At 45.6% G+C, this 24,553-nt stretch overlaps 1 protein-coding gene across 1 annotated transcript; it reads right to left on the bottom strand.

The window, feature by feature from the left end:
- Window positions 1-245: 245 nt before the first annotated feature.
- Window positions 246-23,683, bottom strand: LOC149859802 (nucleolar RNA helicase 2-like). The gene is made up of 15 exons (XM_090058450.1): window positions 23,277-23,683; window positions 22,051-22,320; window positions 19,488-19,563; window positions 18,012-18,190; window positions 17,077-17,194; window positions 14,082-14,267; window positions 13,445-13,590; window positions 12,976-13,125; window positions 11,280-11,441; window positions 9,338-9,457; window positions 8,210-8,283; window positions 4,531-4,690; window positions 1,884-2,018; window positions 1,209-1,253; window positions 246-440 (listed from the first exon to the last, which is right to left on the bottom strand). The coding sequence occupies exons 1-15, from the start codon at window positions 23,655-23,657 to the stop codon at window positions 252-254; spliced, it is 2,391 nt and encodes a 796-aa protein (XP_089914576.1). The 5' UTR covers window positions 23,658-23,683; the 3' UTR covers window positions 246-251.
- Window positions 23,684-24,553: the final 870 nt, after the last annotated feature.

The following is a 24,553-nucleotide window of genomic DNA, read 5'->3' as shown; positions in this document are numbered from 1 at the left end:
CTGTAGCACCACTGATAATGATTTTTGTCTAAGCACTGCCAACTAAGATAGTCTCACACTACCCAGAGAAAAAAATCTATTAATTTAGCACATAGAAACTATATTAGAATACTTCTGAAAACAATGTGATTGTATTAGGATTATGGCTAGCAGGATTAAGTTGGTAAGTATTAAAAACAAACAGGAATGTTCAATAAATTTTACTTTCATTCAGTTACATATCTGCATTAAAACGTGAATCAAGCTGGTGATCAAAATGCTTTATTAAAACTTCGCTTCTGACCTCTGATTTTAAATCTATCATTTCTGTAGAAGTTATTGCCTTGTCTCCCATTCTTGAAATTGGAGAACCCTTGGCCTGCCTCACGTGGTGTTTCTTCTAGCTCAGGTAACTCGGTGGCTATAGCCAGCTGCCAGCGCCTTGAATCTTGCCATTTTTCCTGGAAAAAGAAAAAAAAAAAAAAAAAAAAAAAAAGGAGTTTCTTGTGTTCATTCAAACAAAACAGAGGATGTACCTGCCTCAAATCACATGTCTGTTTGCACAGAACCTTACAAATCTTGTGAAAAACTGCAAGAATACTTTTTCTCAGATGGGTTGTTAGCCACATGGCAAGGCAGGGTAGAATGTTCATCTGACTATGTAAGCTGTAGTCTACAAAAACTCATTCTCCCCCGTCCCTTCCCCGAAGTTGAAAACCCCTTTGAAAAGACATTTCAAAATAAACCCCACTCAACAAATTACTTAATCAGACCCCTTTTATGAGAAAGCCGTACCTTATTTTGCAAACCCTTAAAATTCAAAAGCTTGACAAAATACAAACATAAATCACAAGCAGCAGAAATGGGGAGTCAGATACTATTACTACTCTCAGTCAAATGAGTTGGTGGCAGTTGGAAGGCCAAGGCCTCCACAAAAACTAATACACGATTTTGTTAAACAAAAACAAAAACAAAAACAAACAAAAAGGATGATGTTTATGGTAAGGGCAACAGATGGACAAGCAAGAGTTAGGACCAAAGAAACGCATTTAGAGAGGGATAGATGCAATACTGTACTCCGCAATGAATGGGCAGGGGTCCTTCTGCACAGAAGTTTTTAGTGAAAAAGCCTTTTACTATCAACCATACAATCTCTCAATTTCCAGCTACAATATGCAGCCTAAGAGTATTAGAAACATGTTAAAGGCCACCTAGCAACTCAAACATACCTGTATATGACTCAATTCAGCTACAGGGACATCAAAGCACACACCCTAAATGCAAGAAGAGAATCATTTACTCTTCTACTGGCATTCAGAAAGAGATTTTTGTAAAATTAAACTTCACAGAATAGACGTTTGAAACATTATTTATTAATTCCAGGTGAACCTAAATGTAATACAGCAGCCAGGAGTTAGCAGCTGCTGTATGCCTGTTCCACTTGTACCCTTCCCTTTTTAATATACTGAGGGACATGTAACAATTTCAGATTTGCAGAAGTAAATGCTTGGTGCTGACAAAATGCTTATTAATTGGGGATTCTAGTCTTCTGCAATTTCTCTCTCAATGTTTTTGATACAAATGGCAGCATATTTATATCAAGAATACAAGACTATACTGATGAATACTGAATACCTAGCAAACAAGAATGGACAACAATGGGACAGAATTGATTTAAATCTAGATGTAACATGATAGAGAATTGTAATAAACAGAAAACTACCTTCTTTGTCATTGAGTTCCATTGGAAACATAAACATCTTTTACCAACTTTGAGGCTCTTATTTTAAAGCCAAAGCCATTATCAAGCTTCAGTGGAATTAAAGAAAATGCATTTAAATTGTCCATTTACACCAACCAAAAAATTAGAAATCCCATGCACCAAAAAAGGCAATCCATTTTACCGTCTTTCCCTTGAGAAAACGCATTCTGAATACTTTATTATCTATTTCTTCACCAAGCTGTTCTTTTAGTCCTCGCCAAGCATAGCCAATGTTGTGCATTTCTATTGAGCATTTTAATGTCATTGTCACGTATCCCTTTAAAAAAAATAAAGAAACAAACAGTAAAATACCTTTACAATGAGAAGCTAAACTTGTTTGAGGCAAACTATATCTAATCTGGCCAATGAGTCATACCTGCTGTATACCTCCTTGAAACTGTATGGTAATATTGGAGGCTTTGCAGTTCTGCTAATAAAAGGACTTCCCGAAAACCTCCAGAAGCTGAGGCCGGTCATCTATTTAAACCCCCAGAAAAATGTTACACTTAATCTGTTAATCATGTTTTAAGTAGTAACCTGGCCATATGTTCAGGGAATTAATGGTGCCACAAAAAGGGAAGCCAGCCAAAAAAATATTACACGTTTTTTTGTACAGTTTCCATTTTTAGGCTGGTTTCCATCAGGCTTTGAACAGGCGGCAATGCTAGGATTGCACCAGGGTCTCCAACTAGGTCTGGCGTGGTCCCGGCCAACCATGAGCTAATATCCTGGTAAGGCCCTTAACCTGCTGACAAGCAGCAGATAGTCAGCTGATTGAAAGCTGGATGCCTGACAATTTGCCAAGCGGGGGGGGATTCTGCGATCATGATCACAATAGATCATGATCCCAGGCTCTCCCTGCACTGGCAAGTAGTATATGATTGGTATCTGATAACTGTCCCCCAAAATAGTGCATCCAGCCATGCATGGCACAGTTGTTGGGATTGGGGATAGGGTTTCACTGTGCCTTTAAAATTAACATCCGTCAGCGGCCTATTGACAGAATGCAAACTGTTGTCGACTAACGTTTTTGGGGTGGTTTATTTTTTTTAAAGGGTTTTTTGTTGGAAGTGGAGGAACACTGGAAGGTGGCATATACTTTGGAAAGTGGCACATATATCCCCACACAAAGATTTCAACAAATAAATGAAACTGTGCATAGGTCATTATACGGAAAGCTGGCCACAGAGTACTGTACTGATTCCAAAACAGATTACTAGGGGTGCACCAATACAGATTTTGGGGGCCAATACCAACAGCAGATTTTTAAGGAGGCATGCTGGCCTATATGGATCCGATTTCCAATACAGCATGGAGAGCTGCATGCAACTGGTAAGTCTGTTGTGGTGGAAGGGGAGTGGGGAGGAAAGGAGTGTGGGGGGCAGATCAAGGCTCCTATGGTGAGGGAGGAGTGGGGCTGGGGCTGCCCAACTGGGCTGGGACACAGGATGGAGCCATGGCTCACTGGTGAGACATGGGGGGGGGGGGCCCTCATGCCGCTGTGCACAGCCTGGAAGGGCAGCGGGGGGGCATACAGTTCTGAATCTGCATGGGGCACGGGCAGAGTGGGCTGCTGCTGCAGGCTGGGGGTGCAGCTGTGCTGGACACTTCCCAGCAGGGGCCGAGCCAGGCTGTGTTCAGGGTGGAAGGTGGCGGTACTGGGAGCGGGGCTGGGGGGGTGCTGCAGCAACCCCAAAATTCACCGTAGCCCCCTCTCCTAGTGCTGCTGCCACCTGCCCTGACAACAACTCCCCTTCCCCACCCCCAATGAACCAGGAAGAACCTGGCACAGCCCCAGCTGCAGTCCACCCTGCTGGCACCCCACGCAGACCCAGGGGCATGTGCAGCAACAGGAGCTGCCCCTGCCCCCAGATGAGCCACAGCTCCACCCTACACCCTGTCCCAGCTGGGCAGCACCTGTCCCAGCTCCACTCCCTCCCTCACCATGGGGGCCTTGATCTCCCCCACCATGCTCCTTCTCTCCCACTTCCCCTTCCACCACAACAGACTTACCAGCTGCTGGCTCCAAGCTGCCAGGCTGTGCTTCTCACTGCCTGCATGCTGTGCTGCAACTGCGCATATGCATGCACATTTATCAGCCAAATTAAATCACCCACTTCAGACCAATTTCTGATATACTCGATTTTCTTTATATTGGTGCTGATCCAACATCGGACCAATGTATTGGTGCACCTCTACAGATTACCATCCATCAATAAACTGGGGAAGGTTTTCCCTGGAATCAGATACCTCCACTCACTTTTTCCTTTCCTTAAGAGATGCTGATATTTAGCACATTTTATAAGGAGACAGACCAAGTCTGCAACAAATAGAACCCCACGAGCATAAGAAACTTCAATATAATTTCCATGACACTATTACAGTTTTCTATAGTATTGGCTGGAAAGTTGGGAATAGCTATTAAAAGCAATGAAGGATGCTCCATTTGGACTGGGTTAACAGCTTGGCAGTACCTAGTTAAGGGGAACAGAGATAACCTCTATAGAAGGTAGAGCAGATACACACCTTACAGACTATGACAGACATATATACAGCACAAGCTTTTGTGCACTCAAGTTTACTTCATCAGATCTCTATACCCAAATAGTGCCAGAGAACGTTGGTTTGGGCCCATTTCAGATAGAGAGAGGCAAAGGGTGCTAGCCCTTGTGAAACTTACTAATATACATCACACTGCTTAACATTTACTACACAAACCCTCTATAGCTGTTAGGAGGATTTGTTTATATGGTTTTCTGAACACAGAAGTACTATGTAACGTTATTTACCACATCCGAGGAGAGCAAGGATCGCTGTTGAATGGAAGTAGCCCCAGAGATGTGAGCTAATGCTGCAGCCAAGGCCCTGACTGCCCCCTTTTCCTCTATGAGCTTCTCAGCTGACTGTGTGAAATAGTCGATGGCAGAAGGAGGAACAGAATCCAAAAACCTGAGTGTTGACAGCAAAACCATGATAGGTCAATACACAGAAGACTTACATTAGGAGATTTAATTGTTCACGAGATATTTCATGAACTTTAGAGACTAATTTAAGAATTAAGAGCAAGATTTTCAGAGGTGTCTAGTTATTGCTGGTGCATCACTTATAGGCAGCCAACTCAGGCATGCTGACAAAAATGCCAAATATCCACGCTCTGATAATGAGGTTTGTCACAAGCACCCTAGCTACTTTTAAAATATTAAGCAATTTGTCCAAGTCAAAACTTGCTCAGAGCTTAGGAGTAGTGTGGCACTAGGAAGCCTTTGCCTTGCAATTCTGAGCTAAGTCAGTAGACCTCAACCTTTTTCAGCTCAAGGCTCCTCACTAGATTTAAGGCAAACCTTGGAAAGTTCCAGCTCTTACTTTTCACTTGTTTTTTTGACTATGGAAAAATATTACAGCAATTTTTCTGTTGCAAAGAACTCAGACAGAGCACAACAGGTCAGAATGTTTTTAACACTGTGGATTCCTATATGAAATCTTTGGGATTACCTTATGAATCACGTTTGCACACCTATGATTGCATGGTATCTCATAGCACCCTTGAATTACTGAGCTAAGGAATTCCTTATTTTATGTTCTGCACATGCCCCCACCGCCACTCCCAAAAAAAGAGTCTCCTGCATTCACCATCAACCAGAATACACAGGTAATTGTTCAGGATTTGTCAATGCACTTTTGTTACTCACAATGTTACTGAGAGAGAAGTAAGATAAGGTGCTTCCTACTCCTAGAGCAGACTGTTTGAATGCACTAGTACAGGTGTTAGCAACTTTTTTTGGCTGGACTGCTGAAAAAACCACAATGTCTACCTTGGAAGGTGCCACAGTGCCAACATGCCAGAGCCTGGAGCAGCTGTTTGCAGCTTTCCAGCTGCAGCCGGCCCACGGAGCCTGGTCTGCTCACAGCAGGGCTTGCAGCCTGGGCTCTGTTGCTGGCAGCAGCTGCTTAGAGCCTGGGCTGCCAGTGGTGCCCCAAGCAAAAAGGCCTTGCGTGCCATGCTCAGCACACATGCTGAGGGTTTCTGACCCCTGCACTAGTAGATGCAACTGGCAAAGGGAGCAAGACCAAAACAGAAGGCTTAAATTTACATCTCCAGCCTGGTACCTCACCACACAAGCTGTTCTCAACCTACACCTTGGTAACAAACCTCTCCTCCTACTTAGTCAGATAGGAAGGGCAGAATAGTAGGGCTGTGCAAAACAGCACCATTTTGTTTTGACTTCCGTTTTGAAGGGACAGTGTTCTGTTTCAAGTTTTGGAACCACTGTCCCATCAAAACTGTTTTGACGTTTTGCCCATAGGCTATAATGGGGAACTACAAAACTGCCTATAACTTTGTCAGTTCTTGCCTGATTCAGATGGAACTTGCAAGAATGGTAGCTCCTTCTGAGGCCACGAAGGCTGCCAAGTTTCAAGGACATAGATGCAGGGATTTCTGGGAAACTGCATCTCAAATTCTTGAAAGCAAAACTTGTGTCGTGTGTGTGCGTGCGTGCGTGCATGTGTGCGTAGGCATGCTAGCCCCTACTGAGGCCACGAAGCCTGCCAGGTTGTAAGGAGATAGATGCCAGGGTTTCTGGGAAACTGCACCTCAGGCTGCTGAAAAGCAAAACTCGTGACACGGGTGACAGAGAGCAGGCCAGTTCAAACAATGCTGCTTTTTATGCTGTTTCTCCATCCCTCCCCCAGAGTACTGGGATTGGAAAGGATCTCATGGAAGGACCAGTCACTGGCCACCTACACAGTTAATATGAGAGCAGTCCTCCCCCGCTCTTCCCCCTCCCTCGCCTTATTTTCTGTTTCCCTGAGGTGCAGCAGTGCAGCCCATGACTGAGCAGCCCATGACTGAGCAGCTTTGGGAAATGTGGGGCCTCAATGAGGAGCAGGGTCAATTACAGCATGGGGGCACACGGTGCAAAGCATGGTGCAGCCAGGGGAACACCAATGATGTGGCCCCTGCAGCACGCAACAGAGGGCATACAGCCCCCCACGTGCTCAGAAGCTGGATCACCTTGCTCTGAATAACAACAAGCATTGCTTAGTAAGGACTCATTCACCTGTTTAGACTAGTGGTGGGCAAAATGTTGGGCTGCAGGCTGGATGGGGCCCCATCAGGCCATTCTATCCAGCCTGTGGGGCCCCTAAAAAATTTAGAAAGTTAAAATTTATCTGCCCTGGCTGCCGCTCATGCAGCCCTTGTGCCTTACCAAAACTCAGTAAGCAGCCCTCCGCCCAAAATAACTGCCTGTCCCTGGTTTAGATCAAAAGTGGCCAATGGCAAGAAAAGTCTCTACATTTGGCTTGCAGCAGACCAGGGAGGGGACAGGCAATATGGCAGCAGACAGAGCAGAAGGCAGAGCAGGAAATTAGGCAGGGGAAGGGGATCAGAGTGGCACTTGGGGATGTCATGGAGCTAATTTGCAGCATGCCTGAAAAAAAGGTCAGCCCCCACTGGTCTAGACCAAGCACACACAACCCCTTGCCTGCAGGCCTTTTCATCTGGCTGGGGGGGCTCTCCCATGATCCAAAAATTTGGTGCGAGGGAGCAGTGGCAGCTAACTGCCATTCCCCTGCTATCAAAATTTCTGGACTCAGAGTGAGCCCCAGGGGCTGGAGAGCCTGGCCCTGGGGCTGACTGGGGCCAGTCACGGCAGAGCAGCACAGGTCCAAGTAGGATTATGGGGAGGTGGCATGGGGCCCAATACTGATACACAGGGCCTGATCTGACCTGTGGACTGGCCCTGTGGGCCAGATGAGCACCACTGATCTACACTACGCTATCACTATAAAAAAGTATTAGCAGAAATGGGAGACTCAAGTCTATGCTTAACTAACAGTGCCCAAGTTAGGAGTCTTGGATAGTTTTAGGCAAAGGTCACATCATATTTGACATGGACTTGTGAAGCACTTCTCAGGTATAAAGGTGATATACAGGAACCAGTCAAATATATGCTCTTAGCACAGGAAATACAAATCTGCTGCAACAGAGAAGCATTAGAATAAATGCCAGCTGGAAGCAATTTCTATCAAGTAAGGGTCAGATGTGTATGGAGTTAGGACTGAAGCTGCACAAAGTCAACATGGAAATCTTAACAAGGAACCTAACTTAGCATGTGGCAAACGAAATACAACACACACCTGTGACAGGGGCGCACTCTTACTTCTGCTTAAAACTGTATCACCTGCCTGGTAGTAATTCTCTGTTCCACATATTTAAACTTGTTTTGTCATAAATTAAAAACACTTTCAACAAAATGTGTTTTGAAGGAGAATTTCACTGCACGAGGGTCTCTGACATACAGACGTTCATTGCCATTGTCTTATTAGAATCTACTGGTCCATGCAGGAAAGCACAGAGGTATATTGGTACATATACCAGAGCTGACCTGTAGTCCACATTAACAACAGCACTGCTGCTTAACAAGTTCAAAACATCTTAGAATGATGAGCAGATAGCAAACATACCTGACAGCATCTTTACTGGAAGCTTTAATGATCTCTGTTGCACTAGGAACACCTACACGCTTAAATATTATTCCCTGAAATTGAGAAGAAACCATGAATTGCAGATCAAGAGGTTTTTTTTTCCTATCGTACTCAATGGGTTAAATCATAGTCAAGTCTGGCTTTAGATGCCTCTATTCCACTTCAAGTGCTGAGTAGGAAAATCTTCTGTTCAGGATTTATTTAACTATAAATAACTTTTATTTCACCTGAAATATAAAAAAAATCATGTTGGGATCTTTGCTAACTTGCAGATACTTGTGCCTAGTCTGCATATTTATACCAGAGATGATAGCAAGGAGAAAGCTTGGATATGTTGTCAGAGTCCAAACCCACAACACAAGGATTATCAATTATTTAAAGAGATGTTACACTGGTCTTAGCCAAAACACCAAACAATAAGCAGCAGAATGGTTTTCAAATGCTGGATGAAACTGAAAATAAAGCAAAAGAAATGGAAAGCACAGTATGAGGGGAAAAAAGAATTCTTGGATGACATCTGTCTGAAAACTTCTGCTTTTAAATCACAAGATTTAGATATTTTTCCTTTGCACTGATGGATTGATAAATCATAGAGCAAGACATTAAAGATGCTTGGAAAGATGTGCAATATATGCTAAAAAGACAAAGAAAGAATTAAAATTCCATGTTTACCCTTCAACAGTAAAAAACATACAACAGAACAGAAAAAGTAGCCATTGTAGAGATTTCAAATCATCAAACGCAAGCCTTGGTAGATAAGTAAGGTAGAAGAGGATTTTAAAATATTTAATTTTAAACTTAATTACTCATAAAATCTTAAGTACCTTCAACAACAGAGTGTATATATGAAGTTTCATGTACAGCAGTGATGGTAAAGTCAGAGTTACTTAATAGAATGAAAAAGAAACAATTGCCAAGTGTAGTATAGCTCAATATATCAAAGCTTTTCAAACACTGATGTTAACATTTTAGGACCCATGTATTCCCAAAATGGATTTGTATGGTTTTAAGCAGACCTACCCTGTAAGCTATCCAAGAACACAAATGCATGCTGTAATGTCAGACACTGTGACTCTATTACAGAAAACAAACCCCAAGAAAACTAACCGCTTTTTGTTCTACATGTCTAAGTTGATCTTCCTCCTTTCGCTGATAGAAACAGATACAAATTCCATTCCGTCCAGCTCGACCTGTGCGCCCAGACCGATGGATGTAGGAGTCCACATCCTTTAAAAATAAGAATAAACATGAAAAAACACTTGTCATTTGACCACAGGATTAAATTTGCTAAGAACATAAAAAAAAGAAGGTTAAACCAGGGGTGGGCAAAATGCAGCCCGTGGGCTGGATGTGGCCTGCCAGACCATTCTATCCAGCCCACAGGATCCCTAAAAAAATTTTGAAAATTAATATCTGCCCCTGGCTGCCTGTCATGCGGCCCTCAATGGCTTGTCAAAACTCAGTAAGTGGCCCTCCGCCCAAAATAATTGCCCGCCCCTGGGTTAAACTCAAGTTCAGAGCCCTGGAAAAATGTAGGAAAAGAGTTATATTCTCTTATATCTTTGAATTCATTCTGAAAACTGAAGGAGAGCTAATATCTAGAGGTTCACCGATACATCGGTCCAAATATCAGATCAGCACCAATATAAAAAATATTGAGTGCATCGGAAATTGGCCTGGTGTGGCTGATAATTGCCTGTGCATGTGCGCAGCCGCAGTGCAGCACACAGGCAGCGAGGAGCACAACCCAGCAGCTTGAAGAGTTGAATGAAGCTGGTAAGCCTGTTGTGGTGGAAGGGGAGGGAAGGGGTGTGGGGGGGAAGATCAAGGCCCCCCATGGTGAGTGAGGGAGTGGGGCTGGGGCAGAACAGGGAGCAGAACAGAGCCACAGCTTATCTGGGGGGTGCAGAGGGTGGCTCCCACCACTGCACACACCCCAGAGGGTATAAGGGAAGCATCTGCCCTAAGATCTGTGGCGGGGTGGGGGCAGGGTGGGCTGCAGCTGTGGGCCAGACCAAGCTGCTCTTGGGGCAGGCAGTGGTGGCTCCAAGAGGGGGGTCTATAGTGAAATTTGGAGTGGCTGCAGCCCTCCCTGTAGCTCCCTCCCAGCACTGCTGCTGCCACCTGCCCCAAGCACAGCCCAGGCCAGCCCCCACTGGGAAAAGCCTGGTGCAACCCCAGCCCCAGCACTCAGCTGCAGCCTGCCCTGCACAGATCCAGGGGCACATGCCCCTCCCATGCCCTCCTGGGGTGCATACAATTAGGGAAGCCACCCTCCTCCCAGATGAGCCATGGCTCCTTCCCACACCCAGCCTGGGCAGTGCCTGCCCCACTCTCTCCCTCACCACAGGAACCCTGATCTGCCCCCACCCCATGCCCCTTCTCTCCCCTCCCCTTCCACCACAATGGACTTACCAGCTGGACATGGCTGTATCAGAAATCAGATCGCTATCAGCCAAAAAAGTAGTGGCAAAAACCAATATAACTAACCCAGCAGCACAGAAAAACAGATTACTTGTAATGGGAAGAACAGCATTTATGTGCAATAGGTCTTCATAAAGGAAGTGTGCTCTTACAGACCATTTGGAAATTAAAGCGACTTTTACAACATCTCTTTTGGTAACCACAAAAAAAAAAAAAGACCTTGCAGGACAAAAATGGGAGAATGACACCAGATACAGCCTGGATATATCATAGACTTTAATGAATCAAGGCTCTACACATACCAAACAATTTAGAAACTGGACTGGAAAAACAGATGAACTTCAAAATAAGGTAAAAAAGTACAGAAAAGATTTTGGAGGACATCTTAAAATATACAAAATAAAAAGGGGGGGGGAACCTGATTAACATACAAAATGCAGTTGTTCAACGGGAAAATTCTGTATCTGTTGTAACAGGAAAAAAACCTACTCCAAGGATGACCCTCAAATTTACATCATCAATAAATCAGGACATTATTCCTTTGAAACAGATAAAATACTGAGATGTTGTTGCTGCCCTTTCACATAAGGATAAATTACTGACTAATTTCTCCTCTGTCTCTTACCTTTGGTGGTGAACTTTGTACAACCAGGTCAACTTCAGGGATATCTAAACCCCGGGCAGCTACATTGGTTGCAACAAGGACTTCAAATAAACCATTTCTAAAACCTTTCAATGTAATTTCTCTCTGTTTTTGTGGAATGTCACCATGCAGAACTTGGGCATCCTATAAGAATACATAATTAAGATTTACTGAGCTCATTCTGTTGCATTAGTACTATCCAGTTGACACAGATTCCAAAATCTACTGGTTCTATACTACCCTAATGCCAATCACAGCAATAGCCATATTGCTGATATAAAAAGAGATAAAGCACGATACCAGAATTACAGTTTTAATTATTTCTGATAGATTTCATCTTATTATTTGTATCAGTCCCACATGATTTATAGGCTGGTATGCAATAAGACCCAATTCTGATTCACTTATACTTGAGGACCTACCTAATTCATGGGGACTGCCTCCTGTTTTTGCAGTCTGAGCACAGCACCAGTTGCCATTTCTGCGCCCTCCCCCTCTTCTCCCGTGCTTCAGGGGTAATACGGCTTCCTGCCTCTGGTTTAGCTCCCCCCCCACCACATGCTGACTGTTTCCCAGCTTTTTTGCAGTTCCCACACTTTTTGTTGCATGAGACCTACCACATTCACAGTTTACATGAAAATCGTGAAATCGGTAGGTCCCTACTTATACTAGTTAATTGGAAGTAACTCTATTTGAAACTAGTGCAAGATCAGACTCAAGATTAAGTACTCTGTACTGAGGAGCTTGCTAGAGGTAGAAAGCATTTAATATGATGTTGCTAGGGGTAGCCAAGTTTAAATTATATCTGATATTTACAGAAAAGTGGTTTGAATCTAAATAGGAGACGAAGTGAGAGCTCGTAATTGAACTCTAAGAGATCATGAGCATTAGCTGAAGTGGAAATTATCAGTACATCTGAGACAATTTCAAACTCACTTCACTCCAGAGGACTTATATTAGCATAAAAATGTAAGTATGTGTGTGTGTCAATACATAACAAGTTAAAGTTATTAGCTGGTTTACTGCTAATGCACCAGATTAAAATCAAGCCAATCAAATTACCTGTTTGACCTATACAGTACTTGATTAAATAATGAACATATACGTACTCATATATACTCACGTCTCATTTCAACATCAAAATAAAATTTGCTCCATGTAAATTAAGGATTATCATTACTGGGGGATGAAATGCAAAGTGCAAGTGGCCTAGCTAGTGGACCACCTAAAACCTAAATTAAAGATTTAAACACTTCTTAAAGAAAAGTGGACCTTCAGTCCTGTAATGTGTGTATCCCATATGCCAATTATTCAAATGATGCATTCTTTTAAAATTCAGAAATTTAAATATCAGGTTAGTATGAGGTGGGGTATTTATATTCTACTATTGTTAGTAATTGTTCAGTGTTAGCTGTAAGTTTAGCACTGCACAGTACACAAAAAGAAAAGCTGTTATCCTGAACAGTTTTACAGTCAAGCAAAACCTGACATGATAATGGTCAAGGAGGATAAGCTTCTGGTTTCAGACACCTGAAATGTTTTAGAAGTGTCTCATGGACAAATGATAGAATTTTAGATTCCTATTGACTTTATTTGCATGGCTATGATCCTATCCTCACATTGCAGATTTATAGCCTAGATGCCTAATAATACAACCATCTTTTCAGAAACCAAATACCTGTCTGATTGAAGCATTCTGTGCTAGTTCACTTGCATCCTTTTTGGTCTCACAAAAGATAATTGTCCGTCCGTAACTGCCACTGTAGACCTGAATAACATCACCAATAACGGCTGCTCTCTGAGACCAATGACACTCAATAGCCAAATGCTGTCAGGGAAAGAAAAATCCATCTATGTTGTATCTATTGTTACTCAAAAGAATAGTAGCAAAACAAAGGCTTGACATATTTTGGAGTTACTCTAAAAAAATTTTTTAATTAAAAAAACAATAAAAACCCACCCAGAAGACAAATTCATATAAGAAGTATTGTTCATCTAAAAATGCTTTACATGGCTTAAACTAATCTGACAGCCAACCAACAGAAACTTAAAGTAATTGCCGACCTTTTAAATGTAGGCACTGTAATTCATATCATCCATACTGTACACCTCTAGAACTGATGCTACTTAGTAATAACATTACTTACATCTACAGTCATAGCAGTCCTTTGAGTCTTCTTTCCAATGAGGTCAATCTGTTCATAACTGGATTTCATGTATTTCTTACCCACATCATACACCCAGTGTGGACAAGTTGCAGAAAACAACAGTGTCTGGGGGTTGTCTTCAGAATCTTTGAAAGAAATCACATACTATCAATAATTCTAGCAGTACTTACAACAAGAGAATTCACGTTTCACAGATTCCATAAATCTGTTTATAAAGCAGTAAAAATAATATTGAAATTTGGGAAGCATACAAAATTTAACAATCAAACAGAAAAGCATTTTAAGGCACTCAACAAAAAAAAAATAAGAAAATATGATAAGTGTTGATAAACAGCTAAAGTGGAGCAAGTGCAAGCCTACTTAAAGTCAAGCAATGAAGGAAAAATATTAATGAGTCAGATCAATACAGATCTAATTTGTTCAAAAGGAAAGGCAAAGGATAAGCAAATCTCATTTGAATTTCTAGTTCTGCAGACATGATGCAAAGCTTACTCAAATAACCAGAAGCCTTTTCACATAGCTGAATGGACTAAAGATAATTCACTTTAAATTATTTTCCTGATAAATCAGAAGGATTTACTTTCCAGAAATGCAGACAATAAATTTGCACACTTACCTTTCTTGTAAGCAAACGTTAAAATTTCTTCTACTTGCTCAGCAAAGCCCATGTCTAACATTTGATCAACTTCATCTAGAACAACATGCTTCACATTGGAAAGGTTCAGCTTCCCATTTTGAAGATGGTCTTTGATTCGACCCGGAGTTCCAACTAAGATGTCAATGCCATTTTGGATGTGAAGAACTGAAGGAAAGGCAGCAAAATAGTACATAAATGAGAGAGAGAGAGAGCATGCAAGCATACAGTTTGCATATTGTTATCAAGTTATAGTAATATTTCTAGTCTAAAGACCAGATAACTAGGGCTCCTGCCCTTTCACCTCTGAAAAAAAAAGAACTAAATTTATTTGGGGTTATAGGTGAACTGATTTAGCTAGTCACTAAAGACCGTTTACAACAGGGGTGTCCAATCTTTTTGAATGTGGGGCCAGACCATGAACTTTTTAATCACCCAGCAGGCCGGCGAGCAATATTCAAACACCCTCTGTCCTGGGCCAGAGAGACCCTATCTGTGCAGCCCTACTGCACCTGCCTGTTACTGCAAGGTTCATGGTAGCTGTTGGTGGGCAGGGGCAGGAGGGACCCATTCTGCATCCAGCCAGCTACTGCCCCAGAGACTGAAAGGGAGAAATAAATAGCTCCACATCTCCATCCCCCGAGCAGTACAGCCCCACAAGCCGGCACTGCCTGAAGGGTGGCTGGAGCGAGGCGGCCACTGCACCGTAGGCTTTCGCTCACCCGGCCACCCACCTACCCGGCCCCACTCACTGTGGTGCCCGGCTGCCCACGCATGCAACCCCGGCGGCCTCAGCGCTGCAAGCCCGGAGCGTGAGGTCCGGCAGACACTGACTCCCGGCACTTTGCCCTGCAGAGGTCATGCCAGGACCCTGGCTGCCAAGGCCCCCCATGCTGGCTTCCCACGTGCTGCTGGGGACGGGAGGAGCCCAGCCAGGTCGGCACCAGCCAGCAGAAGCGGTGGCAGAGCCATGTGCTGCTCGGGACTGACCAGTGCAGGCAGGGGGAAAATGCAGCTGAGCCCCTGCCACTTTGGCCAGGCTCGTCCCGTCCCAAGCGGCACACCGTTCCGCCACTGCTTCCGCTGGCCGGTGCAGACCTGGCCAAGGCTCCTCCCATCCCCAGTAGCACATGGGAAGCTGACTTCAGCTGCATGCCACTTTTCCTGGCTGGTGGTGACCCGACTGGATCCATCCCATCCGGAGTAGCATGCAGATGAAGCCGGCTTCCCACAAGCTGCTGGGGACAGAAGGAACCCGGGAGGGTCTGCACTGCCCAGCAGAAGCAGCGGTGGAGCTGTGTGCCAGTCAGGATGGGACAAGCCAAGCCAAGCCAGAGCTCAGCTGCATTTTTCCCCTACCTGTGCCATTCAGTCCCCAGTGGCACATGGCTCCACCACTGCTTCTGCTGGCTGGTGCTGACCTAGCCAGGCTCCTCCTGTCCCCAACAGCATGCGTGAAATCCGGCTTTAGCCGCATCCTGTTCCGGATGGGACAGACTCGCCTGGGTTGGCACCAGCCAGCAGACGTGGTGGCAGAGCCGTGTGCTGCTCAGGACTGAATGGCGCAGGTAGAGGGAAAATGCAGCTGAGCCCCTGCTGCTCCAGCTAGGCTCATCCTGTCCCGAGAGGCACATGGCTACTCCTCTTCCCACATGCACCAAGTCGGCAACGTCAAGCTGACGCGGTGCAGGTGAGAACCTTGTCCTTTCCCCAGTCCTTCAGCAGCCATTAGGAAGCTGCTGAGGTGCTGGGGGAGGGACAAGAGGTGGGAACAAGAGAAAACAATGTTTACTTTCGTTTCCTGTCCCAGCACCTCTGGCCTCAAAAAATGCCTTGGCGGGCTGCATGGTGGCCTGCAGGCCATATATGTTGGACAAGCCTGCTCTACAAGAAGTGCAATGCTAAAATCAAAAACTATGACATCATCATGAGACTGCCTTCCTTCAGAACCATCTTCATTCAGTTAACTTTAAAAAAACCATCAACATTTTAACAGACTTTAAACGCTTGTCTTCTCTCGCCTTAGTTTCCAGCTTTTCTTTTTCTCTCCCACACATTTGTATAACAACAAAATTCCCATAGAAATCATTCCCAATCTGTTCTTCTGCAACCCTGCCTGTTGTCAGTCTACAGTGGAAACTTGAAATGACAAGTCTGAGAATGAACCCCCCAAAACGCTCATCAATAACTTTTGAGCTATCTAAGCCATAAGTGGCAGAACCAGGCAGCTGAAAGCAGTATTAGAAAATAGCCAGAAAAATGTGGAAACAAGAAAATATGAGATATGCTTAGTTTCATTCTCCTCCAAACTGGGATATTAGTATAGTGCACGTATGTGTCCCGTTTTTCTCAAAGATTAGTCCTGCCGAAGTTCATCTACTCAGGCCCCTAAACAAATGTACAAATAAAGCGGTGATGGAATCTAACGGGCAATCCCCACAATCATGCTTCCTGCCATGTCACATGTGCATGCCAGGAAGCACGCCTGTTGTATCAAGTATCAGATCCCATCATGCCTTATTGCTGGTGCAGAGGGAACCTGTAATCACAATCCTAGGCTCCCCCTGCACTGGCAAGTAGCTAGCTCCCATTGCTGGGAGCACCAGTCTGGCCACAAGTTCAATTAATGGCATGACAGGAACTGGCCAAAAAGTTATTACACTTCCTTTGGGTACCCTGTTAAGTGTAACATGTGGCAGCGGCCTCAGTTTCAAGATCAGAGATTCATAAAACTGAACAGGTGCATTTCAATCATCAAATACAAAATTTAAAAAAGAGCCAAAATTACTTTTCCCCTTGAACACATACTTGGATAAAGATTTTTGTTAAACATATACACCTAACTTGGATTCTTTAATTTTTTTGTTAGTTTGTTTTTAACAGAGGTGAAACCTTCAGGGGGAAAAAAGTTTAACTCCATGAATACAATACCCTGAATGTCAGCCAGTACAAGACTGACTTCTACATATTTACTTACTTTGTCCATTATATGGTGTTCCACCATAGAAACAAGCCACTGTGAGTTTCTTTGTGATGTCTTTGAAGTCTTTGGCTACCTGGTTTGCCAGCTCTCTGGTTGGAGCAAGAACTAGCACCTGAAGCGATTAAATAAATAGTCAGAAATCCAGGAACTTGCTTGCAGGGTAGGAAGGGGAGAATATAATATCATCATTCAGATAATACTACCGCCAAGCAACATCAGATAATATTTACACTAAAGACAGGGTAGAGGAATGGGAGGAATTAGTTTCTTATCTTTAAATCAATGGTGTCCAACGTTTTTGAATGTGGGGCCGGATCATGAACTTTTTATCACCCAGTGGGCTGGCGAGCCATATTCAAACACACTCTGTCCTGAGCCAGACACACCCTGCAACCCAGGCTGTATGTTGGACAAGTCTGCTTTAAATGATAAAAAAGCTGAACAACTTAACTGTAGATGCACTAACCTTGAACAGGATCCCTTTACATTCATTTAATAGTTAAATCACAATTAAAATATTTACAGAGACCAACTGAACTGGGACTTTCACTGGTAATTTGAGCTACCCAAGCACTAATGATTTGTAACAAGTCCCATTTGCCTGACTGCCGTCCTAAGTGAGTTTACAAGTAAGGGAACAAATTACACAAGATATCTGCTCACTGGACTTTTGAGAATTGAACTGTGGTACTTTATCTGTTTACAGTATGACAGCAAGACAAATCTCAAAAAAAATATGACATTGCACTCCGCTATCACCAAGATGCTGCCAAGGACTTGTCATGGGGCAGAGCTGGGCTACGTGATACCATTCAGGACCAGAAGGGACAGTTAAAAGCCAGAGGGGAGAAGAAAGTACGCAAGTGACAATATGTCAAATGGGGCCATAAATCTAAGGCGTCAGTTTTTTCTCAAAGCAATTAAGATACCTTTGGTGGACGGCCTCTCTTCCTTTCCTTTATGTCTCCCTGAAGCTTTTCAATCAAAGGAACAGCAAAAGAAAATGTTTTTCCAGTTCCAGTTCGAGCCTGAGCTATTATATCCTTGCCATCATATATGGGCTGGAAGGTCTTCGCTTGAACAGAAAACAGGTACTTTACTCCTCGAGCTGCAAGACAAGCCAAGCCAGCGAGATATTTATTAAATGGTGCTATGACTCCACAGAGTCAAATTAAACAGCTGAAAGCCCTGTTATGTGATAAGTAACCCAAATCCACAGGACAGATCACGTCAACTCTTCTATCAGATACTGGGAGTAAACAGCAAATACGCATTTCATTTCATTAATCCTACTTGGCAAAAAAATTACATTTTTTCTTGAAGCAAAATTTAGTTTCAGGGACAAAAAGGACATTTTTATGTTACATTCACCATAAATGTGGCTATAATTTACATTAATATCATTCAAGTTTGTTTTATGTACAGAACAAATTAAAATTTTCTGTTAAAAACACACAGCCCCCAAAAAACTACTGCCCAGCATCCTATTAAAGTATTAAAGGTGTAACTTCAGAACAATTAAATTTTTAAGTAGCACACACATCAGTCGCCACCACAGAACTCAAAATCTAGAGAGACAACAAATCAGAACATGAACTTCACCAAGATTAAAGTTACAAGACAGGACCATTGTAGAAGAGACAATACAATACTAGAGAGAAAACTGTTAAAAGATCTAAGAGCTGAAATGTAACTAATAATGAATCAGATTATTTAAAGCATCACACTTGAAAAAAGTCTACCAATATACACAATGGAGTTACAGCTACTGAAAACAGTTTTGCAGGAAACACTGTGAGAGTTACAGTAGAGAATAAATGTAATATAACCTCTTATATCAGTGGGGCCAACCTTTTTGACACGCATGTCACAAGCTAGCCTCACACCATTCCTGAGGGCCATTCTGATCCCCTTCCTCTGCCAGATACGTTGCATTGCTTTCCTGTCTATACTGTGCTCCCTGCTTCATTTCCTGCCCTGCCTTCTACTTCCTGCCTGATTTCATGCCCAGCCTTCTACTTCCTGCTTGTTCCCTGATCTGCCAAGTGCCACAAAGTGCCCATGCTACAGGTCTGTACAGTGCCCTGTTATATAGCCTTATATAGTGCTTGTGAGGGAGAAAACCACAACTACCTTTCTCCAGTGTATACGCAAAAGAAACTGTCGCAGAGGAGATAACCTTGCCTTGATGAGCCCACACTGGGAACTCTCAGTGCAACTGAAACCCTCCTTAACAGCAGTACGGGCATCTCCTAGTTACAGGAGGATCTCAGAAATCAGGACTTCTGGATTTTACTCTTGTTTGTGTCACTAACTGGGTAGCTCTGGACAAGTTATTTATAATGTGTTTTTTTGTTAAAGATGGCTCCAAACAGATCAAGAATGCCTTTTGCCCCAAAAGTTACCTTTCAGAAGCTCAGCAGTCTCTTTAGAGATAGAAAAATTGGAGAAGGCACCTTCTTTTTCTTCTTCAGTCAGCTCCTATAGATTAAAATAAAACAGCAGATTCAGTTAAACTGTAAGAGCTAATTCACTACTCTAATTCATCACATCCCATTTTAACCTATCAGAGAAAAAAACAAGTCTGAAGAATAATTTCATTATCAATCTCCTTAATTTCGGGAAAAAGCAGACCCTTAGATAAGTCTCCACCACAATGGAGGCCTGACTGCAGGACAGGTTGGCAGCATCTCTGGAGCAAGCTCTGGTAGTGGTATAAACTTCTATACAGGCTTCACAAACCCAGTGGTAACCTTGAGTAAGTATTTTGGTTGCAGCCCTCTACCCTGACACTTAAATCCATACTTCTGCATCTTTGCTTCTAATCACAACTCATTCTAATCTTTGCTTCCTAATCCCACCTCTTTAGTACAAACCCAAATCATCTTTAAAATGATCTATTTCCTTGGCCTTTCAAGATACAGCAACATGGTACATACACATTTGGGAGTTAAACAATTTTTAAACTGTATATACCTTGTGCTATTTGGTCATTTTTATATGCTCTTCAGGGAGAAGAACAAAACTGGCATATACATAAGAAATGAAAATAAATACAAAACACCACAAATACTTATCATTTCAAGTAGAATATTTATGGATGAAAGTTCCTTCACCAAGCAATAGGCAAATAATTTACTTACCATAAGCCATCACCATGCTTATTGACTTTAAATTAAATGAACCAACTTCAAAAGATGAAAACAGATAATTTAAATGACCTATAACATGTTTACCTCGCCAACTGTGGGGGTTAGGTTCTAGAAAGTTCCCGTGGTTGTTTAAACTAAAGGCTTATGGGGAAAATGGAGTTAGAGACTTGAATACCATACAGAATGGTGTATAAAAATCATTTTTACTTATCTTTAATACACAGGATGGTCAACCAGGCGTAGGCATCCCCCTAGAGGTACTATGACAGGTTATAGGGGTACATGCCAAAGGGTGGGGACAGAGCACAATCAGGACGCAGCAGCAGCATCTCCCCCAGCACATTCACCTCTTACCCGGGTGAGAAAGAGGAAAAAGGAAGAGGAGGGGAGGGATGTGCCAGCCAGCCCTGCACACCACTAAATGGTGCTTCCCCAGCCCCACCCATCTGAATGGCAGGGTGAGGGTGTTTTGTGCCCGCCTCCAGCAGCACACGATTGGCTAGTCAGCAGCACATGGATGGGGCCCTGGCCAGACCAGCAGCAGCGGGAGCCACCTGCTTACACCCCAGCCCACGACCCAACTCAGGCTCCATTCACCGTGAATGGAGGTCCACACACTGCTGTGCAGGGCAGCAGGCACAGCGGCAAGCAAGCCTGTTGTTCCCTGTTGCCCTCCCCCGCGACGCAGCATGACAGGGAGCAGAGAAGCCATGCAGAGATCTCCTCGTCTGCCGCTGCTCCCCCTGCATTGCCCTGGTGACATGCCTCCTGTACGTGGGGCTGCTCCCCTCAAACCAGCGGCAGGCACAGGACACGTCGCCAGGGCAGCGCAGGGTGAGCAGCGGCGGGTGAGAATATCCCCGTGCAGCTTCTCTGCTTCTTGTGGCACTGAGTCACGGGGGAGGGAAGCAGGGAGGCAGAGAACAGCAGCAAGTAGGCCTGCTGTTTCCTGTCACCTTGGGTAGGGCAGTTCCCACCCACCACACACACCTCCAAGAGGGTGGGAGCCACTTCCAGCTGGAGGAGCAGGGGCTGGAGGGGGTACCTCCAAGGCACAGGTAGCAGGCAACTCGTGAGTGCTGCGATGCTGGGGTGCATGGAGCGTCCCACAGAAGTGCAGGGGGCTCCCCAGCGCGCTCAGCAACAGACCCAGAAGTGGACCAGAAGCACTTCCAGTCCACTGGAGAGCGCACTGGGGCCCCCCCCCCCACCCCTCCCAGCTTGGTGACTGGTGCCTCCTGAGTCTGGAGAGGCATTTGAGGCCCCCCGTGGCAGATTGCCAAGCCGGGAGATGTGGGAGGGCACCCCCATACACTCCCTGGCAGACCTGGAAGTGGACCGGAAGTACTTCGCCACCAAGCACAAGGAGGACCCCCCCACCACACACACACACTCCTGTGGGACGCTCCATCTGCCCCAGCACTGCAACCAACACAAGTTGCAGTGGTACCTCAAGATATGTAGAAAGACATTTAAAGCTGTGTCTATGGCCGAATCACTGATTCTCTGAATCAGCATCAAATCTTCAGGGACAGCAACCCAAATTAATGCACACCCTTACAGGCTGCTGTGACTCAAGCAGCCTAAGTTAAGTCAGTAGTTGTCCAACCTCCCCAGAGAAAGCAAACTGAGAGAGAACAAGAAGTGGACGCTAAAGCAACTTTAAACCATAACTCCAGCCCTGCTGGATTTGCCATTACTGTGAAACTTTGCTAGAAACTTTGCCCAGAATTATCTGTAGCAGTACCATGCAGATGTATCTAAGCAAGACTGCTAAATTCAGGTAGAATGACGAGTTGTAGGGTTATGACTTTACCTCCTCTTGATCACTATCACATTCTTCACTCGATGTTTCACAAGACTTGCACTGAGTTTTTGAGTGAACATCACCATTGCTTGTGGAGGAAGACTTCTCGTGCTCTGAGCTGTTTTCTTTAAAATCTCCATTCACTTTTGTTTTGTTTTTCTTAATTTTTTTGGGTTTAGGAGGATCAAGGTCATCTTCAGAACAAACATTTTCCTCTGCTTGGGGTATCTGCTCCTTGGATTTCTTGCTGTGTTTAGATTTCTTCTCCTTTTTTTCCTTCTAGGAGACAAGGAACAAAAACACGTGGAAAGCTCTAAATGTTTTTATCACAAGTACACGGAATACTTGGCATCTGCTCAACATTCACCCAAAGCATGAGATTTGTTACAGCATACAGCCAAGTGAAGAAACACAGAATAAAATTTAGCTCCTACTCTAAATGCTGCCTGAGCTTGAGGGAATCCCCGCAAAGCCTATCACACATGGCCGTGCCTTGTTAGCACCCAAGAAGTGGGGAAACTGGGATTAGTAAATTATTGATGTCACTAAAACGTTCCACAGATGACTTGCATCTTAAGGAGGAAACAGAAAGATTTTAGCTTCCCAGAGTCCTGCTTTCCTTCCCTGAGATAACACAATGAACTATAACTGAACAATGCCTGGAGGCAGCAGCACTGATTGAAAGCCAACAGAGATCAGGCCAGATGGGAAGTGTGGAGGGGCCTCCTGAAGCTCTTGACATTAGCTTCAGCCTTGTTCAGCAAGTCTGCACCTCTGCCAGCTGTTCCTGGCAGTGGGGCTCCTATTCCACAGCCCTGCCCACCCATTTAACCCTAACTAAAAACAGGTAAGGAGAAAAGCCTCCAACCAAGCGCAGGAAGGCCTGGCTTTGCCCCGTGAGTCTGAGGGGGCACCCCAGTAACCAGCAAGGCAGGGGCCAAAGGAACGACCCGCGGCCCTGGTTTGTGCCGGCTCTCTACACAAGCCAGGCAGCCCGTTCCCATAAAGCCCTGGTTGTCCCGACCCCGCTTCCCTCTCCCTCCCCCGCAGAAGCGGCGGTGCAATGGCGTCATACCGGCGGCAGCACGAGGCTCCGCGGCTCGCACGTGCCTGGCCTGGCCCGGCCCGGCCCGACCCCCGGCCCGGCCCGGGGCGCAGGGGACTAGGACTGGGCGGCCACAGCCCCGGGTCCCGAAGGGGGGTCCCGGGCTCGTGCGCTCTCCCTCCCGCAGTACCTGGCGCTTCCTCCTGCGGCCTGCGCGCGCCGGGGCGCCGTCCGGGGCGGGCTGGGGCTCGGGCTCGGGCTGGGGCTCGGGGCGGGCGGCGGGCATGTCGTGTGGCTCGGCCTCAGGCGCCACGACTGCCGCGCAGCTACCTCCGCCGTGCTCCGCAGCCGCCGAGAAAGGAGCGAGCCCCGCCCTGGCGCACAGGAAGTGAGGCGCGGGGCCGAGGGCGGCCGGGGCCCAGCGCCGACCCGGCCCCCAAGGTACCGCGGCAAGCTCGGGGCGCCCCGGCCCAAGCAGCAAGTGCCGCAGCAGAACCGGGCCGCGGGCGGGACACAGCACCGCAGCGCGAACCCCCGCCGCCCCCCGCACCAGGCTCCACGCAGCGCCCATGCTGCTGCTGCGGCGGCGGCGGCTCCTCGCCCCGCCCCAATGACAGCCCCGGGCGCGCCGAGGCCAGGAGCTGCTGGGAGCGGCGGGACTCGCCTGGGCACGGCCTGCGGCTTCTGGGCGCCCAGCGCCGCCGCGGGGCCTAGGGGAGGCGTTTGTGACCAGAGGCTTAGGTCTGGGAACCCCGCGGAGAGGCCTCCGGACTGCGGCATTTCACTGCCACCCGCTTTCCTCTTCCCTCGCGCGTTTGCGGCTCCAGCTACAGCCCCGATCACCCCCCACCCCGCGAAAGGCTCTGCCTCCGAGGAAGCTCGGCCCACGCGTGGCGCCCGCTGCCGCCCTGGAGACGAGGCTGGAGGCTCCCGGCCTTAGCGCTTCAGGCGCCAGAGCAGCTCGGCTGCAGCTGCCGAGCCAGAGATTTTGAAGAGCACGAGCGGCGGCTCCAATGAAACCGGCTTGGGTTGAGCTCTTCTGTCGGGCTGTTTGCAAACCTAACTCTGGCAGGGGCAGGGCTGGGACTTAGTCTCACTGCTCCCCGTTCGGTGAGGAAATCTTTCAGTGGCTATGGAGGTAGTCCTCGTATTTAGAAACAGGTGTTATGTAGATAGAGAGGTTTGCTGGCTCCCCTGAGCTTTTTCTTTCAAGCTAAAACAGATCCTTTAGCCTTTCTTCACATCTCGTTTTAAATACCTCCTACGTTTGTTGCTGTGCTCTAGACATTAACTTTGTCAGCACCTGAGCCTGGTACCCCAAAACCAAGTCCGTTTTGAATTGTGAACAGCAGTGCTGGATATGCTGTAGTCCAGACCCAAATTCAGAGGAAGTGCAGCCTCCAGGTTCCTCTCTGGTCTTCTTACGTTTATACATGAGATCATATGTGCTTAAAATGGAGTTGCTGC

Source organism: Crocodylus siamensis, chromosome 7 (genome assembly GCF_052110815.1).
Source record: "Crocodylus siamensis isolate JL-2025a chromosome 7, ASM5211081v1, whole genome shotgun sequence".
Taxonomy (NCBI): Eukaryota; Metazoa; Chordata; order Crocodylia; family Crocodylidae; genus Crocodylus; species Crocodylus siamensis.
The sequence above is the reverse complement of the archived record's forward strand: the minus strand, read 5'-3'. Positions and strand labels throughout refer to the sequence as shown.

Excerpts from the sequence above, each read along its gene's own strand:
- LOC149859802 (XM_090058450.1), bottom strand. The coding sequence starts at position 23,657 with ATGGGCGCTGCGTGGAGCCTGGTGCGGGGGGCGGCGGGGGTTCGCGCT. Across the intron at positions 14,268-17,076 it reads AACACCATATAATGGACAAA|TTCTTCACATCCAAAATGGC; the intron begins GTAAGTAAATAT and ends CCTTTCCTTCAG. Across the intron at positions 8,284-9,337 it reads GACATGTAGAACAAAAAGCG|GGAATAATATTTAAGCGTGT; the intron begins GTTAGTTTTCTT and ends TCTCAATTTCAG.